Source organism: Ochotona princeps, chromosome 20 (genome assembly GCF_030435755.1).
Source record: "Ochotona princeps isolate mOchPri1 chromosome 20, mOchPri1.hap1, whole genome shotgun sequence".
In the NCBI taxonomy this organism is placed as follows: domain Eukaryota; kingdom Metazoa; phylum Chordata; class Mammalia; order Lagomorpha; family Ochotonidae; genus Ochotona; species Ochotona princeps.
Genome location: NC_080851.1, coordinates 26,719,022 through 26,737,471, shown reverse-complemented (window position 1 = coordinate 26,737,471; position 18,450 = coordinate 26,719,022). Strand labels below are relative to the sequence as shown.

Below are 18,450 nucleotides of genomic sequence, written 5' to 3'. Positions count from 1 at the left end.
GTCATTAGATTTTGCATTCAGATTTTTCACATTACAAAGTTTTTATGTACGTTGAAAAAAATTTTTAATATTACAATAACAAAATTCATTTACAAATGAAGTTTTTGGTAAGTGGTTACAGTTATAAAGGGGAAGCAAATTCTAAAGATTTTTAAAAAACATTATTTATTTGAAAGGCAGAGATACAGAGAGAGACATCTTCCATCCATTAGTTCACTCTGCAAACGTCCACACTGGCCATCTTCTGCTTTCTCAAGGTGTATTAGCACGTAGTTGGATCAAAAGCAGCTGCAACTTGAACCAGGGGCCACTTGGGATGCTGGTCCTACAGGCGACAGCTAAACTCCCTGTGCCATAGAACTGGCCCCAAGATTTTTATTTGCAAGAGCTATATAGTGAGAGGGAGAAGCAGATTTTCCATCCACTGGTTTATTCTCCAAATAGCTGCAAGGCCTGGAGCCCAGACCGCTTCTGGGTCTCCTGCCTGTGTGCAGGGGCTGAGTGCTCAGGGCGTTCTCTGCTGCTTTCCCAGGCCATTAGCAGGGAGCTGGCTGGAGAGTGGAGCAGCCTGGACTAGAACCGGTGCCCATATGGGATGCTGACACCACAGGTGGCGGCTTTAGTACCTATGCTACAGTAGTGGTATTAGAGGGAAGCAAATTTGGGTTGACTTGTTTCTTATCTGTTTCTCTGCCCTGGGAGAGATTAACAGCCTCAAGTGCTGGTACTTTGAGAGTCAGGGTTTAAGAAACTCTCTCACCCTGTCCCAATACTATACCTACTACATGGCCTCTCTTCCACCCTGGAAACTGCGGCCAGCTTCAGTGAGGTCAAAAGCTTTGATCAACTCTGTAAATCATAATTGTGACGATAGTAAACATGTTTTAGGTTTTAGCAGCATTTCTGTGTTGTAGCAACCCTCTGAAGTAAGAAATGTTAATAGTTGAGGAAATCAAGAGTTTAAAGGGCTTTCCCCCTTTCACGCAGCTGGGAATGGTCAAGGCAGCATTTGAACCTTTTATTTTTGGATGTGAAAGCGCTGGGCACAACTGCCTGGCAGACTAGAAACCAGAGGTTTGTGTGCTCTCTTCAGCTCAAGATACTCTAGCATCTCAGAAGTTGTGTTGATAGCATCTCCTAGGCCAAAAGGAATGCCTAACACAGTAACTATTTGAAATAGAAAAGCATACATTTTCATTCTTAAATCACCATGGTTACTGATGTGTAAGACTGTTTGGCCACTGTATAATTTCTCAGGCCCTGGAATCAGCTTGGACAGTTCAGGTGGCTTCAGATATTCATGGACTGTGCACATTGTTTTCATTTTGTTTTTCTTTGAACATTTCAGAGCCCTCTCATATATCATAGCAACTGCCAAAAACCCTAGCTTCTCAAAAATGAGATATCATTAAAAGGAAGGTGCCGGTATCTAAACCTAAAATTGTCAGATGTCATGAATTAGTGAGTCATACTGTCTCTGACAACCATTGAATATTTCTGAATACTTAATATCCCTTGAAAATTAAAACTAATTAAAATTAATTAAAATTAAAACTAATTAAAACTTATTCTGGTGTCTTAGGCACTTTCAGGTCTGGTTTTTAGAACCAGGGGTCTAATCCTTGCTACTCAGAAAGTGTTATTTTTATATGGGCAGTAATATGATCTTTAGGGGTTTGTTGGAAGTGCAGAATGTCCTGCCAGTCTATCAACTGAGAATAAACTATTAAACAAAATCCTTATTTTATTCAGTTTGGAGTGCACTCGTCTAAACATCTGTGTTGCTCTAGGCCAAGTGACTCCACTTGGCTTTATGCATTTCTTCAGTGTTTTCTGTCCACCTCTGATCCTTTCCCCTCTCTCCGTGGATGTGCAAGTCTCACGTTGTGTGGCAGCACAGTTTGTAGCTTTCTTCATGATTCCAGCACTAGGATTGCCCAAACCAAGGACAGTTTTTGTTCATGCACATTTTTTCTCATGAGTGTTTTCTTTTTTAAGGTTTATTTGTAGTGGAAAGGCAGATTTACAGAGGAGAGACAGAGATAAGATCTTCCATTCACTGATTCACTCTCCAAGTGGCCGCAATGGCCAGAGCCGAGCCAATCTGAAGCCAGGAGCTTCTTCCAGGTCTCCCATGTGTTGCAGGGACACGCAAGGACTTGGGACATTTTCTCTGTGGCTTTCGTAGGCCTGCTTTACCAGGGAGATGGATCAGAAATGGAGCAGCTGGGAGTCAAACTGGTGTCTTCATGGCATTCCAGCACCAGAGGCAGAAGTCCAGCCCACTGTGCCGTGGCACTGACCCCAGAAGTTTAATTTTAATGTGCTTCCTGTTTGTGAGAATAGTCTATGCCCAAGGTTAATTCATTTTAATGGAGAATGCCAGTAAAATTCAATGAAAAAAGAATAGCCCTTGCAACAAATGGTGCTTGGAAAACTTTACATCTATTTTGATGAGAGAACAAAGTTAGGCTGCAAAACCTCACCTCCCCTCCACCGTGTAGAGTCAACAGAAATTGAACCTCGATGCAAGAGCTAAAACTGTAAAACTCAGGGAAAGATTGAGATAAATCTTTACTAGAGATTTGTTTGTTATTAAACCAAAAGCATAATATACAGCAAGGGAAAAAAAGATAATTGGACAACACCAAAAGGATTAGAGGAATTCTGTGCTATTTTAAGGTATTTTTGTATAATTATTTCTGATTAGTACTGTATGTCTAGTTGGCATTTCTTAATGCAGAATTTTCCCTTGTCTATAACATAAGCTTTTCATATAGAAGGGGTATTTAAATGAACATGATTAATGATTTTAGTTTAAAGAAATGCTTTGTTTCTATTTTTTGCCTACTAAACCATTTAAAAATTTAGGTCATCTTAGAAAAGTAGTTAATTTTTGTTGACAGTTTAATTGAGATGTAACTCATGTGCTGTACAGTTTGCCACATGAAGTCTACAATGCAGGGCTCTTTGTTGTATTCACAGGCTGGTGTAACCGCTTCTGCAGCCCACTTTAGGATGTTTTTCTAACTATAGGAAGAAACCTTGTGCCCTTTAGCATTCACCTCACCTTTTTTATTCCCTCCAGCCCACAATACTCTGAATCTCCTTTTTTTTACATTCAGTCGTGTAAATCAATTGACAGAATGTGTGGACTTTGGTGACAGATTGCCTTTAACATAATGTTTGCAACTTAGTCATTTTCAATACTGTTCCTCCACTGATTGATAAACTACTAGAAGTGGATATCTGGCAAAGCTTAAACAGTAACATTTCCTAAAAAAGGAAATGCTGACTAATACCACCCAGAATATAGGTGTTAAAGATAAAGAGCAGTAATGTGCCATTTCAAATAACTGTTACTCAGGCATTGGCACTCTTTTTTAGCTTATTTTTAAAAAGGGGTTTTGACACCTAGCAACTGTATGTATTTATAAAGAATTACATCTCTGTGAGAAATCTTTAATTAATAAAAATACATATTATGAAAAACTGGATTTAGAAAAATATTTTGCACTAAAACAATTATCTTTTAATTCTGTTTTTAATGGACACTCTTGTAGATGCATACAATTGTATAGCCATTTTCATAATGATTATACTAATTTTCAGTTTCATCAACAATGTATATGAGTTCTTCGCATCCTCTTCAATTTTTGATACACATATACACACACATACATACATATGTATTTAAGATTTATCTATTTTTATTGGAAAGGCAGATTTTTACAGAGAGGAGACAGAGATGTTCTATTCACTGATTCACTCTCCAGATGGACATAAGGGCTGGAGCTGAGCCAATCCAAAGCCAAGAGCCAGGAGCTTCTTGTGCGTCTCCCACGTGGGTCCCAAGGCTCTGGGCTGTCCTCTGCTGCTCTCCCAGGCCACAAGCAGGGAGCTGATCCGTCATCCCTGGGTCAGGTCATTTGTTTCACTATAGACTTGTTTGAGTTTTGTGTGTGTCTGTATTCTGGAAATTATTTCCTCCTTAGCTGAACAATTTAAAAATATGTACAGAATTTTTCTAGTTTGAAGCAATCCTATTTGCCTAGTTGTGCCGTTGGGATCATATCCAGACAGTGTCCTGAAATGTATTCCCTCTGTTTGAGTAATTGTTTCAGGTTTTCGTCATTCTGAGTTGATTTTTTGAATGGTGAGAAAAGGGCCTAAGTGTCTTTCCTTCCTATCCTCCTCCCTTTCTTTTCCTCCTTTTGAGGATGTCCAGTCCTGTTTTTCTGGTATTCTTTTGAAGAGACATTACTTTCTACAATATATATTCTTTTTGCATTAACTGAAGGGTATTTGGTGTAAATATGTAGATTGGTGTTCTGTTCCACTGATCTGTGTATGTGCGTGTATGCCGATGCTGAGCTGGCTACTTTAACTTTGTAGTGTTTTGAAGTCACATATGGATTGTAATGTCTCCAGATTTGTTCTTTTTTGCTCAAGATTGTTTTTGCTATTCTCTTATGGTTTCATACATATTTTGTAGTTTTATGGTATCCTTGTGAAAAATTTTGTTGGTATTTTCAAAGTATAATTTTATTTGAAACATGGGGTAAGGAGGGTATGGAGAATGAGAGCTGGAGGAACGGGGAGACACCTTCTACTTGCTGGTCAGGCTTGGGCCAGGCCAAAGTCAGGAGCCAAGATCAGCCATGTCTCCCATGTGCATGCCAGAGGCCAATGCTTGACTCCTGCTTTGCTGCCTTCCCAGGCACAGTAACGAGAAGCCAGATCAGAAGCAGAGCAGCTGGGATTTGAACTACCACTTCAATACAGGATGGAAGCTTTGGGAGTGGCAGCTTAGGTGATGACTTACGCTGACCTCTCATACATTTTTATTTCCTCTTGACAAATTAATCCTTTTATCATTGTCTGGCAGTATTTCCTCTTGTTGAATTGAAAGCTTGTGTATAGTAATCTATTTTAGTTGATCCAAGCACACTCCTGCTTGCTTTGGGGGTCCATTTGTATGATATTTTTTTCTGTCTCTCCAAAGTTCAGTCTGTGTTACTGGTATGAGTGAGTCTCTCATTGACATTACTGTTTATTGCTGTCATTCTGTTCACTTTCTGCTTTGGTTACTTCGTATGTCCTCTGTTCTTCATCATGGAGGTTTGGGGCTTTTCTCTGTAGCTCTGCTGTCTTATTCTCTATCTGCTTTGCTTTGAATTTTTTATTTTTACCATCATGATGGTAGTTACCTTTTGCTGCAGGTGTAGGCATCCCTTAAGCATTGCTTGTAAGACCTCTCTGTTGGTGCTTAACTCCCTCAATTTGTGGTTTTGCTGGGTGTAATCTTTTGGACACTTACTGTATCATTCCATTCTCTTGAGGATGTAAGATTTCTGCTCACAAGTTTGATTAGGTTTCTCAACTCAGTGACTTGACACTTTTTCCCTGTTTTTCTTAGTATTTTAATGTCTTTTTCCTGTTCTCCTTGAACACTTAGAATGTGAATGTTTGCTCACTTAATGGTGTCCCCTAAAGCTTAAATATTTTCTTAGTTCTTAAACTTTTTTCTCATTTTTTAATAGAGAATATTCATTTGAAAATTCTAGGATTGGGCCCGGTGGCGTGGTCTAGCGGCCAAAGTCCTCGCCTTGAACGCCCCGGGATCCCATATGGGTGCCGGTTCTAATCCCGGCAGCTCCACTTCCCATCCAGCCCCCTGCTTGTGGCCTGGGAAAGCAGTCGAGGACGGCCCAAAGCTTTGGGACCCTGCACCCACGTGGGAGACCCGGAAGAGGTTCCTGGTTCCTGGCTTCAGGTCGGCACAGCACAGGCCATTGTGGTCACTTGGGGAGTGAACCATCGGATGGAAGATCTTCCTCTGTCTCTCCTCCTCTCTGTATATCTGACTTTGTAATAAAAATAAATAAGTCTTAAAAAAAAAGAAAATTCTGGGATTAATGAGATTTTTCATTATTACAACAGTTTGTGGAAACTACTAGGGTCTTTTTTTCCCTAAGATTTACTTATTTTTTTCGAAAATCAAAGAGAGATCTTACAACCGTTGGTTCACTTCCTAGATGGTTGCAAAAGTCAGGAGCTCCATCCAGTGTCCCATGTGGGTGGCAGGGGCCCACGCACTTGGACCATCTCAGCAGCTTGAGAGAACTTCACGAGACAGGTTCTCAAAATGGCTGCCAGGAGCAAGGGCCTGAGTAGGGGAGGGTAAAATGTGGGCCGTGCTCTTTGCTCCAGGGCAAATGTAGTGGTAGTGGTGATGGTGTGTAACCTGCTGTCTATGAGCTGCAGACCCAGGTGAGCCAGTGCTGTAGTTGAATCTGACTGTGAAGGCCCAAGAACCTGGGAAACAAGCTCAGCATCCTAGGCTGACAGCAGAAGAGTCACATGGTAAGGTGGAACCAAGGGGCGCTTTTCCCTGTTGGCTTTCGCCTTTGCGGACACTAAATGCTTTTGAAGGAAAATCATTTCTGACTTAGTGAAAGTTTTAAGTGATAAACCGTTTTCTTCCTTGACAATTGTTACTGATTTCTGAATAGTCCAAAACTATTTTACCAATTCCTAACAAACTAATAACAGAGTTTGGGAAATTTTGAGTAAATATTCTCCTAGTCTGTGTACTGATGATTCAGATGGTGTCGTCCACCCTTGTGCTTAGTGCCAGAATTCCATCCTGATGGTGTCGCCTCTTCCCTGTTCCCACAGCTGTTTCCTCTCAGTTTCTCTGATTCCTGAGTAACCTCATCTGAGCAAGGTCACAGTGATTGCTTTTTTGGTGAATGGTTTTTCTCTTTTAGTATTTTTTTTAAAGATTTATTTATTTTATTACAAAGTCAGATATACAGAGAGGAGGAGAGACAGAGAGGAAGATCTTCCATCTGATGATTCACTCCCCAAGTGAGCCATAACGGCCGGTGCGTGCCGATCTGAAGCCGGGAACCAGGAACCTCTTCCGGGTCTCCCACGCGGGTGCAGGGTCCCAAAGCCTTGGGCCGTCCTCTCCTGCTTTCCCAGGCCACAAGCAGGGGGCTGGATGGGAAGTGGAGCTGCCAGGAGTAGAACCAGTGCCCATATGGGATCCCGGGGCGTTCAAGGCGAGGACTTTAGCCGCTAGGCCACGCCGGTGGGCCCGATTTTTCTCTTTTAAACTATCTTCAAGATTTATCCATGTGCTAGAATTTCCATCCTTTTGAATAGGTTAAAAAATAGTCCATTGTATGGATATATGTATTCCATTTTATTCATGGATCCACTGGTGTGATCTAGCCCTATGTTATTATCTGGCAATTTAACCTATTTCCATAGTATATCTACTATCCAAGCTGGCTATATGTGCTTATGTAGGCATGTTTCTGCATGGAGTATTTTTTGAGCTGGGCGCATCATAAGGTTTTAAGTTTCATGTAGGCCTTTACCATGGATTGCTTCCATCATTGCTGTACATCATTTTGTAATAAAAACAGTACTGAACCAATAGGCCTAAAGGTAACGCGCCCCCCCCCCCCCCCAAATAGATTTGCTTTACATGAAAGAGAAGAGGCAGAGATAGAGAGAGTGTTGTGTGTGTGTGTCAGGGAGATCTTCCACTGGTTCACTCCCCAGATGGCCGGAGGTGGGCCAGCCTAAAGCTGGGGGAGCCAGGTGCTTCTGGGTTTCCCACATGGGAGCAGGAGCCCAAGGCGTTGAGCCATCTTCTGCTGCTTTCCCAGTCCATTAGAAGGGAGCTGGATCAGAAGTGGAGCAGCCAGACTCAACCTGGCATCTCTATGGGATGCTGGCACCACAGGTGGGTGATTAGTGTGCTACACCACGGTTCTAGTCCTGGGGTTTGGACCTTTGAAGTAATTAAAATAACTGGCAAAAATAACGTGCGATGTCATCGTGTTCTTTTCAGATGTGTAACTGTGATCCACTGCTGAATACCTCATAGGTGTTTGAGTTCTTGTCCGGTTTTTCTTAATAGCCTCACTTCAAAGTCTCTTCTGTTGTTTTAAATCTGTGGTTTTGGAAACTAAGAGTGAATGTCTTCTTGAGTGAATAGCTGCTGGATCATCTGACAAGCAGCATCAGGAGAGGCTGTTACAGATGGGCTGCTGAAGGGATTGACTGGTGTTGAACTGTTTGAAGGTGTTTCTATGATGCCACATGGGAGGCGACTAACGTTCCTTTCCCCCTGTACTGCATAACAGGTGGTAGAAGATGTCAGGTCATTGCCGGATGAGATAGGGCTTAGCAAGTGTGAGCTTCTACTTCCCTCCACCCTCCAGCTATGAGGTCTGGCGCTTCAGCCCACAGCTGTCTGTGCAGGGGTTCATGGCAGTTCATGGCAGTGGAAGCTGCTAGCAAACAGGGAGAGGAAGCTGGGAGATCTTCTTCCATATTGTGTGTCTGGCCCCAAAGGAATGTTTAATTGTTTTAAATTTAGTTGTCCAGAATTCTAAACAAGGATATCAAGACCTTTCCTTTTCATTTTTCTCACCATTTCAAAAATTAGAGTTTTTTCTTTGAGATAATTTTGTTCCCCATCACTGCAATGCAGCTTGTGGTTTTTAGTGTTTGCAGTGTTGTTGCTGGAAGGTGTAGGTCTGCGTGGATTACACCCTGTGCCGAGCTCTGCACGCTCAGGCGTGAACACTGTCTCGTCCTCTCTGAGAGTCTGGATTTCAGTTGCCTGAAAACTGCGTGTGGAGTGTTTCTAGGTTTTGAGTCCTGTTTTCCTTTTGTCCAGTTATATCCTATGTAAATCATATACGTAAACAATCATTTTTCATGTGATGAACATTATGAAAAAGAGCCTTTCTTTAAGAGAAAACTGTCGGTGATAGACACACGCATGCACACACACTCCCGAACAAAAGCTAAACCCACCTAGATTACTTAGTTCTCTTCACATCTGTTTGGTGTATCTGCCTGTGACACAGTTGATTATTCCATTCCTGGCAGCTCTGGCAAGCCTGACTAACCCTCATTGTCAAGGCTTTCTCACTGCCTGCTGTTGCATGCTGCTACTTCATGACCAAAGAGTGGCTGGAAGCTGCTTAGAGGAAGAGAGCTCATGACCAGTTTTGGTGAGGTGGCTGCTTTTGGTGTGGAGCAAGTTTCTGTGCTTGGCTGTGAATGTCGCCTGCATAGATCTCTTTAGGAACTGCCCACTTGGACACACAGGGGATGCCAAGTCACTGGTTTGTGCTCCACCTTTGTACGACTCACTGGACAGCCTGCTTATCAAAAATTTTGAGCTTTATTCTACAATAGAGCTTAATGGTTAGGATAATTGGAGTAACTGCAGCCGTAAGAGATCTCTGGCAGCAGTCCCCACGTGCACAGAATGGTAAACACTCAGTTGCTAACAGATAGTCCACTCAGTACTGCCGGTTAGTCATCTGTCCTCGTCCAAGTTTTGCTTTCCATAGTTTTGTAACTCGCAGGTAACCAAAGTTTGAAAATATTGCCAATTGCAAAGGGGAATGATTCCTGGGTTTTAACTGGCATGTTCTAAATAGTGTGATGAAATAGCCTGCCCCTCCTCTGCCCCAGGGTCACAGTGATGCAGTGTTTGAGATAGCCCTGGAGAGCCGAGGTGGGGGTCAGGCAGCTCAGGTAGGCAGGACAAGCTGGAATGATCTGGAAGTGAAACGGTGATGGCGACAAGATACTTTGAGAGAGACAGTAAGACACACAGATATAGAACTGTCTTTTATAGTATTTTATTAAATTGTTTAATGATTAAGAATGGTTAATCTCTTATGTGGCTGACTTAGGAATTAAATCTTCTGAATATCTAGGAAATAGCATATTTTAGGTACAGTTGGATACTATCCATAGGCTCAGGCATTCTTTTGGGTCTTGGAACATTTCCCCTGTCCATAAGAAGGGCTCCAGTATTTCAGGGTGGCCTAGAGAAATAACTGCAAAACTTACTTTCAAACATGTTTAAGGGAAAGTTAAATGGTAGAATTTCTTCATGTGTAATCTTTCTAAAGGGGTTGACTTAAGGAATTTGTGTTTGGTTTCATTTTTCTCAAAAGTTGGAAATTCTTTTTTGCCTAGGAGGACGAGGCTGTGCCTAGCGCTCCCAACCCTCCAAGTCAGCGTGGACGTGGGCACGGAACAGGCTTCTGCTTTGATTCCAGGTGAATTTTTATTTTTCCTTTGTAAAATTTAGCTTATGTTGTCAAAGTGTGGTTCCCTGTCCTTGTCACAAAATACGAAATCTTGGGGCCCAGTCTACTGAACTGGAAGAAGGTCCAGCGTGTAAGAGGTCGCTGGCCCTTCCAGCTGCCAGACCACGGAACCACTGTTGGGAAATTGGGAATTAGAGTCTCCAGTTTTACAAGAAGCTCTTCTTATAATCAGGGATTGAATTTTTAGCACTAAGACTCCTTTCATATAATGCAGTTGGATTTGAGGGGTTTTTTTGATTAAAGGACTTTTTTAATCTAGTAAAATTAGAGTTTTTATAGCATTCAGAAGCAAAAAAAAATCTAAAGATAGATACTTTCATGTCAGGTTGTCTGGTATGTATTTGCTAGCTAAATAAATATAACCTTGTATTGACACTTGTTTGGATTTATTAAATTAGAAATTTTCGTTTTCCTTTTATTCAAGCTTTGATGTTCACAAGAAGTGCCCTCTCTGCGAGTTAATGTTCCCTCCCAACTACGATCAGAGCAAATTCGAAGAACACGTTGAAAGTCACTGGAAAGTGTGTCCCATGTGCAGCGAGCAGTTCCCTCCTGACTACGACCAGCAGGGCTTTGAAAGGCACGTCCAGACCCATTTTGATCAGAATGTTCTAAATTTTGACTAGGTACTTTTTGTTAAGAGTTAATCACATTTAGAAGTTAGAAGTAAAAATCACCTCAAATAATAGACCACTAAGGAGAGCCCAAGGTATCCCGTTCCTGTACCCTCTGCTTTCTGACCAAGAGCTACTTCCAGTTTGGTGATGCTAGAGGCAGGGGCAGTGTTTGGCTTACCAATAAAGCGAATCTTAACCTCTCTTCTTCCTGCTTAAGAAAATAAGTTCTTGTGTGTTTATATATTTATTCTCCTGTTTGCAAAATTGTATGAAGAAAATTTATTTTAATGTCATTGCACTGAAAAATGTTATTAGTGTGCTAGATTATTTAGCAGAGTATTTACAGGTTTCTGTTGACTTTGTTGATTGAGCATGACTACTAAATATTATGTAATAAAGAGCATTGATAAGCTTTACGAAGTAGTTCTTTGAATGCTATGAAATGATAGTTATGAGTGAAGTTACATGTTCCGTGAGATCACATACTTGCAAATAAATCTTTTTAGAAATGTCAGTTTCAGGCATTACTGGAAAGCATATTTTACTAACTTTATGACAGATGACCTGAGTGATTATTTTTAAACGAGCTTAAAGTTGTATTTCTACTTAACAGGATAATGGAACAAGATGTGTAAGTACAATTATTTTCATATTACACAACATTGGTGTTGGTGGCACAAAAATCACAATGTGTATTTTCACTTTTTCCTGGTGAGAACATATGTTTGAAATAGTATTTAGAAAATAATTAAAACCATAATGGATAAACTCAGTTTGTTTCTTTAGTTATGCCTTTGCTGGATAGTACTTTCATTACCTTCACGACACATTTCTGGAGGTCTGGGGTTTCAAGTGTACGTTTGAACTTTTGTTACCATAAATAGTGTACTAACCTGATGCCATCCTTGAAATACTATAGTAACTAGTGCAATTAGAGTGTGCATGTTAGAGCCTAGAGCTTATTTTAAAGTCCTTGTTGGCTCTAAGTTTTTGATCAGTAACTTGTTGCTGATGGAAGAGCAATGCAGTGTAAGAGAAAACCAAATCTGTGTGTCACCTGAAGGCTGCCAGGGCTCTGGAGGGCATGGGCGGGGCACTGCATGAGGGGCAGCTCCTCCAGGCACCCGGCCACTGTCCGCATGATGGCCAGAGACGAAAACACAGCCACGCAGGTTTTGGGTCAGAGGCAGTTTATTTTAAATGTGATTTTTGTTTACACTTAGCAGCAGCTTTTCTTGACAGGAATTTTGATTAAGTTGCCTTCAGTTCTAAAACAAACCTCTGTTGCTTTCAGACTTAATGTGCTCTGTCCCCAACAAAACATATGAAAATATAATTTAAAGCACAGTTTTCACAGACACAGTACAATACATTCACTATACACGGTATAACAAAATATTCCCATCCTTACCTGTTAATACTGTCACAATGAATAAGTAAATACAAATTGAAATTTGTTTTATCGTTGAAAGAAATTGAACATGCACGATGACTGTTTTTATGACTGTTTAGCTGTTTGAACTATTGATCCAGCCTGCAGTTTTTGTTTTTGTTTGCACTAGAAGGAGCAAAGCTAAAAGAAAATTGCTGGCCTATACTTTTTTGGTCAACTATAGGTAGATATGAACTAGCCAAGTAGGGCCTTCTGCTGCGCCAACTGGCTGCTTCTCCTGTCTGGATCACCCTTTTAAACATGGAGGTTAACACTATATTTGGGACCATGACCACTCGTAGAAATCTGAGGAACGTTTTAGAGGGCAGTGTCTATAAATGCTTTCAAATCCCTCATGAGGGATTCGCGGCTTAGGGACACAGGAGCTACCCATCTGGCTAGCAGAGTTGTCATCTCTCGGAGGGGACTCCTGCTTCCCAGCTCTGTGTAAATTTTGTCAAATGAGAACATGGGAAGAAAGTGGTATGCAGCTTGAGTTTGCGTTTCTTCAGTTTGTCCTGTGGGGGGTTAGCTGTCTCAAGCAGTTTTTTTATTGCATAATTAGGCAACTGGTAAACTCTTTCATGTAAGGAATAGCACTTGGGAGAAAACACTCAAGGCATGATGGTACTGTCGGTGAGAAAAACTTCAGGAATGGTCCAGATGTAAGTTACTCTTATGGGTCATATTAGTCACTTTTCTTTGACCACCTGCTGCAAGAAGCACTTAATTGTCAATAAGGCTCATTTTCATATTTCAGCAAAAATGTTTATAAAGCTAAACAGACATTTGCAAGGAGGATGCAGACATGTACAGTGTGATGGGAAAAGTGCCTTTTAAGGAGTCTCCAACACAATGAGTGGGAAGAGGCGGCAGTTGGGGTCTTAACGAAAATGTGCCTCTTTGCAGCATGCTTCCAACTTGGATTTGCAACCCGCAGATTGGTTAGGGGCAGTGGTTGCAAGAATTGGCAACACATAAGCAGTTGGCAATAGAGAACTACAAAGTGCTTTAAGCTTCAGCTGGAGATGAAGATGTAATAAACTTCACACACAAAATTTGCACTTCAGTACTTCAAAGCGTTTGCTAACAGATTTCAGGGAAAGGATTGCACTCCACTGGTATCTTGGTCCGCAGATCACAGTAGGCGTCAGTTGAACCTCTCGCACCCAGCAGGCACTCGACTGTTAATGAGGGAACTGGACAGACTTTCATACAAAAATGCAGGTTGTAACACTAACATTATTGGTAAGTCAGATGGCAAGATTTTCAGCTTTTGAAAGGGCAAAAAGGATTCTGCTAGATAATATAAAACACAGAAAGCACACCTTTTTATGTATGTTATTTAAATATGAAAATATTTTTAGCATATTGTTAGACATTCTTATTTATAGTTCCATTACCTAAAGTCTTTCTACTCACAAATACTAACTGCATCATGTAAGGCATGGTAACAGCTTGATAATGAAGGTATTGTTTTGGTTTTGAACACATGTGAGTTGATGTGTTGAACAACTTCAATCACGTTACAATCTTGGGAAAAATACCTACGTGCCGGCCCTTCCTCCCCCAGCGCTACCACTGCGAGGCAGCTGAGCGCTCTGCCACACGCCCGCCCTCGGGTTTGTTTTGGGGGGAAATGTGCTGAAGAACCTGGAGCTTGTTTGTTTAGCACCTTACATCAAAGTAATGAAAGTGGGTAGATGATTCCATGTGCAAATGTACAAAATCATTAACGCTACAAAGATACATCATTCCAAAATACAGAAAAGGTTTAAAGCATGCATTTAATTCTTTAAAGGGTTGCTGAGTGCTTACCCTGAAAAAAAGGTGGCTGTTTTCAAAATCAGCAACTGCTGGTGAGGATTTCTTGGCACAGTTACAACCAGCGGGTTATTGCTGCATCTTCCTGATGATCTCAGCCGACACCGGGGGGTGGAAGTTGATTGTGTGGTGCCGCAGGCCCTGAGCTGTCTTGTAACTCTTCCCACACCGACATTTGAATGGTTTGCGGACACGAATCTGTGTTCTGTGACCATTCTTAGCATGGTACTTGATTCCATTCACATTCTGCGGTAGAGACAGAAGCAGCACCTGTTAGATGGATGGAGTCACAGGCCGGCTGCCGCTGGGCAGCAGGAGCCCCCTGGGCGCTGGTGAGGGAGCAGGCACTGGCCTACAGTCCAGCTGTGACCCTCCTGGGCAGTACAGCATGCGTACTGTGCACGGGGTAGATGGCTAACTGTGAAGCTTCAGGTATGTCTTAACCACCCTGAGAATGCAAGTGTTCGTTTCTTTTCACACACCACACATGGGAGACTCTAGGGAGGAGAGTAAGCACAGTTCATTTCCTCCAGCAACTGTGCAGCCTCTACAGAGTCAGCCGTGGGCAGTGATGTGACCAGCACACTGCTGGGAAGAAAAACACAGGTGCAGTGGTCCAACTGGCTAAGCGATTGCTTAGGACACCCAGATCAGGTTGCAGGTTCAAGTCTCAGCTACTCTGCTTCTGATCCACCCTCCTGTTGAACCATCATCTGGTATGTGCTTGGGTCACTGCCTGCCATGTGAGATCCTGCCTTCACTCTGGCCCGGCCCTGTCTGTTGGGGGCATTTAGGGCGTGAACTAGCAGATGGGAGATCTCTCAACATTTAAAAACAAAAACACTAAAAGGATTTGCATAGATTACTGATTTGGAGACAGTTCCAGACCACTGACAATAGTTCCCTGCCAGGCCCGAGGTCCATCTTCCACTTTGTTGAAGCAATGTGTGTCGTGCCACTTGCAGCTCCTTGGTCCAGCACCAGCACCAGCACCTCACGGCTGGCCTGGCCTTTACTCATGCTGCATCCGTCAGACATACACCTTAACAGTTCAGTTAGGTTCCTTACGGCTTAGTCCAGCAACAAAATGCTAACACTGAATTTCTTAATGTTACGAATTAGGACACTAAGATGCTTGCTGGGTTTGTTGGTTTTGCTAGCTCACTGGGATAGTCTTAACTCCCTCCTGGATTCATCCTCTGCAAGTTTCAGTTAGTGCTGCTCATCCAATTGAGATGTCCAAGTCTCAGCTGTCGCTAGCCAAGAGTTACAGGAACAGAGCGGGGGCCTGGCACTTGATGTTGAGTTCCCACTACCAAACAGTGTTTCCTCCTGCTGGGGCCAGACCCATGTCTCTCTCAGGGATTCTAAGACTCTCCGCTTTGCACAGGATGCCTGTAGCTAGCTCCCAGAAAACGGTCTGTTTTTCTGTGTACTGACTAGCTTGAGTGTTTTTGCAACCCCATGTCTGTATGCTCGAAGCAGCTGAGAAGGTTACTATTAAAACTAAGCATTTGGAGGTTAGTGTATTAGGTTAGTGTTAGTATTTCAGGATACACCGATAATGTCCAACAGAGATGCCCCATCGCCTCACATGGTTGTGCTCAGTCTTCTAGCTGCCTGCTTAACTGACAACCTTTGTGCCAAATGCCTGGCCTGGGCCTTGTGCCCCCTGCCACCCCATGCTTTCCCTACCAGTCTCGCTGGGCAGGACCAGACCTACCATCTCTGACCCGTGTCTGCCAGGAGAAAGGCCCGGGACCATGGCGAAGAGACCAGTGTACCTCCGTCTAGCTGGAGCCTCCTCCCCCGTGACTGCAACCCCAACTGCCAGGTGCAGGTAAGACCACCCACGTGAGGCAGTCAACTCACAGAACCAGGGAAGAAGGCTGTTTTTAAGGTAGGGTGTGTGTGAGTGAGAGAATCAGGCCGAGTAGTAAGACTCTGAAAAGCCAGAAATGCACGTTTCTTAGCCGCCTTGCGAATCCCCTACTTTGTAGCCGAACACATACTGAGCACCCAGCAGGGCCTTTTTCTGGGGATGAGGCGTTCCCAGGACATTTCACACCCTTGTTTGGGCAGCCAGCCTGTTACGGGACCCGTCACTGAAAATCAGACCCGTGTGCCCAGCAGCATGCGCACCTTGTTGGAACAAAGAGGAAAGTAAGCATTAAAGGCAACTCCGGCAGCAGCCAAGCTAGACCCCCATTCTAGGCATTGAGGGTTTTTTGTTTTTTTTTTTTTTTTAACTAATTAGTGTTTATAACTCATTAGGACAAGTTTGGAACCAGACTTCACTACGGCTACAGGAAGTCAGGCCAGTGCGAGATTGGGTGCAGAACTCACCAGGGGAAGGACAAGCTGGAGCCGAGGTAGCGGCAGCAGGTCCTGCGGCTGATCTGGCTGGCAGGTCGATGCTGTGTGCGCTGCTGGGGGACAGGGAAAGGCGGCCAGGGCCGGCGGGGGAACCTGCACACCTCAGCCCCTCCCTCTGCTGGCTGATTCACAGTGATCAGAGGGCCAGTGGGAGGCTCGTCTCCCAAGTCCCATGACGGCCAGGACCTGGGGACTCGATCCAGGTCTCCCCCGACCCCCGGCGGGGGCTGGAACCCAGTTAGCTGAGCCCACTGCTCTCTCCAGGACGCACGCTAGTGAGAAGCTGGGATAGCGAGCCAGGGCTCGCGCCTGGGAACTGTGGGAACACGGGTATCCTAAGTAGTGTCTTCACTGCCAGGCCAGGCGCCTCACTGGGAGTCGTTCTGAAAGCCCTGGCTGTCCATAAAGGACACACCTGTGGCCCCGGCAGGGGCTATGCTGGGCTCCACAGACAGGCTGCAGGTCTGGGAGGGCCGTGAGTCCCACTGCTGCTCCCCTGTGTAGGGCAGCTGCTGGTTCTGCTTCATGGAAAGTCTTAGCACTCAAACATAGAAACCCTCGAAGCACCTGCACTGGGGTGTGAGGCCCAGTCAGGATTATAAAGGGTGCTGGGTGTGTGCTCACTGGTCCTGAAGGGAACAAAATGCCAGGTGCCTCATGGGAGGCAAGGGATGGGTGGCCCTGGGGTCCCAAAGGAGGAAGGAGTGGGCTCCACCCAGAGTCCCAGGGCTGGGAGCCCCTTCCCTGGCATTCCCTCTCCACGCCTCTGTCCTCAGGATGCCTACCTCGTCCCACAGGTGAGGACAGCACTGGGAGCCGTGAGGTCTGAGGACAGCCGACGTGTCACAGTGTGAGAGTTTAGTCTGCGAGTCAGGGAAGGGGCGTGGGGTTCTCAGAGCAGGTGGCACCGAAGGGGGTGGAGAGGTTAGGGACCACATGGCGTCTGTTGTGAGACTTGGGAATCAGGAGGTAAAGAACCCTCTGGAGCCTAAAGACAGCACAGATGCAGAAGCACAAAAGCTGTGCCCGCAGCCCCAGGGGGAACTCAGGGTTGCGGGGGTCAGCCCAAACCCCTGGAGACAGCACTGGTAGTGTGTGAGCAGCCAGTCTTTGCCTGCCATCTGGTTGCCTCCCCACAAGTTGCTGCCCCAGGGACCCACCTGTCACCTCTGCACTCTGGCTGCCCTGTGTTGAAGATGCCACCGAGCTAGGACAGCCTTAGGAGCTCCTCACCTGTGGCTGTGTCTCATGCACACGCAGCCCGCTTGCTTGTGGACTTCTGACTTTGTCTTGTTAAACTGTCATTTGCTGAGAACTTACGGGGGTTGAGAACAAAAGTCCTGCCCTCCCCAGGGAAGAGGGCATCCTAGAGGAAGGAACTGGTGTGAGGGCAGTGTGGAGGTCAGCTGTGCCGCTGTGTCCCCGTCCTGTGCTCCTCCCAGTGGGACGCCTGGGAAGCTGCACCCCATCTCTCTGCTCCCTGATCACCAGTGCAGTGGTGAGAACAGCTCATTCGGAGTCCTTGCCCAAGACCTGGTTAGAGACCCTGCTGCCGGTGAGGCTGCTCCGTAATACAGAGGTGAGGCACAGGCTCCCACTGTCTCCCACTGTGGGCACCCACAGCCCAGAGCTGCCTCTAGCTTTCACCAGCACTGATGAGAGAAGGATGGCTCTCAGCAACGCTGCACTGCCCGCTGGGACCTGAGCTGCTCTCCCAGTTTCTGAGCCAGGTGGCACTCACCAGCCCCGCTCTGAGACATGGGACAGATAAAGGTGTGTACCCCGCCTCCCGCACCCCTCACAGCGGTTGGGTTCTCCACAGTGCCAAGGCCTTGGGACCTTGGGGCAGTCTGCAACTTTGCCTCATGAAATGCCCTCGGCACCTGTGCTGCATGCCGGGGTATCTCCCGCTGTCCCTTCCCCGGTGAGTTTTCTTACTGGATGGGCCTTGTGCCCTGAGCTGACCACCAGCTTCAGCCAGTAGACCTGCAAGAGCCCAGGCTAAAGCTGAATGGGATAAGGAACTACCAAAGTCCGGATC

The 18,450-nt window shown here is 44.7% G+C and overlaps 2 protein-coding genes across 8 annotated transcripts in view; one reads left to right on the top strand and one right to left on the bottom strand.

Annotated features, from left to right (window-relative positions):
• The window catches only part of TAX1BP1 (Tax1 binding protein 1), a 61,339-nt gene extending 49,790 nt beyond the window's left edge, over positions 1-11,549 (top strand). For all 6 annotated transcript variants that reach the window (XM_058678357.1, XM_058678355.1, XM_012926184.2 and 3 more), the window contains 2 exons: positions 10,027-10,109; positions 10,585-11,549. In XM_058678357.1, coding sequence (XP_058534340.1) covers positions 10,027-10,109; positions 10,585-10,786 — 285 coding nt within the window. In that variant the 3' untranslated portion in view covers positions 10,787-11,549. The remainder of the gene's footprint in view (positions 1-10,026; positions 10,110-10,584) is intronic.
• Positions 11,550-12,562: 1,013 nt separating this feature from the next.
• Positions 12,563-18,450, bottom strand: part of JAZF1 (JAZF zinc finger 1) — a 272,664-nt gene continuing 266,776 nt past the window's right edge. For both annotated transcript variants that reach the window (XM_058677982.1, XM_004582412.4), the window contains exon 6: positions 12,563-14,279. In XM_058677982.1, the coding sequence (XP_058533965.1) occupies positions 14,103-14,279 (177 nt within the window). In that variant the 3' untranslated portion in view covers positions 12,563-14,102. The remainder of the gene's footprint in view (positions 14,280-18,450) is intronic.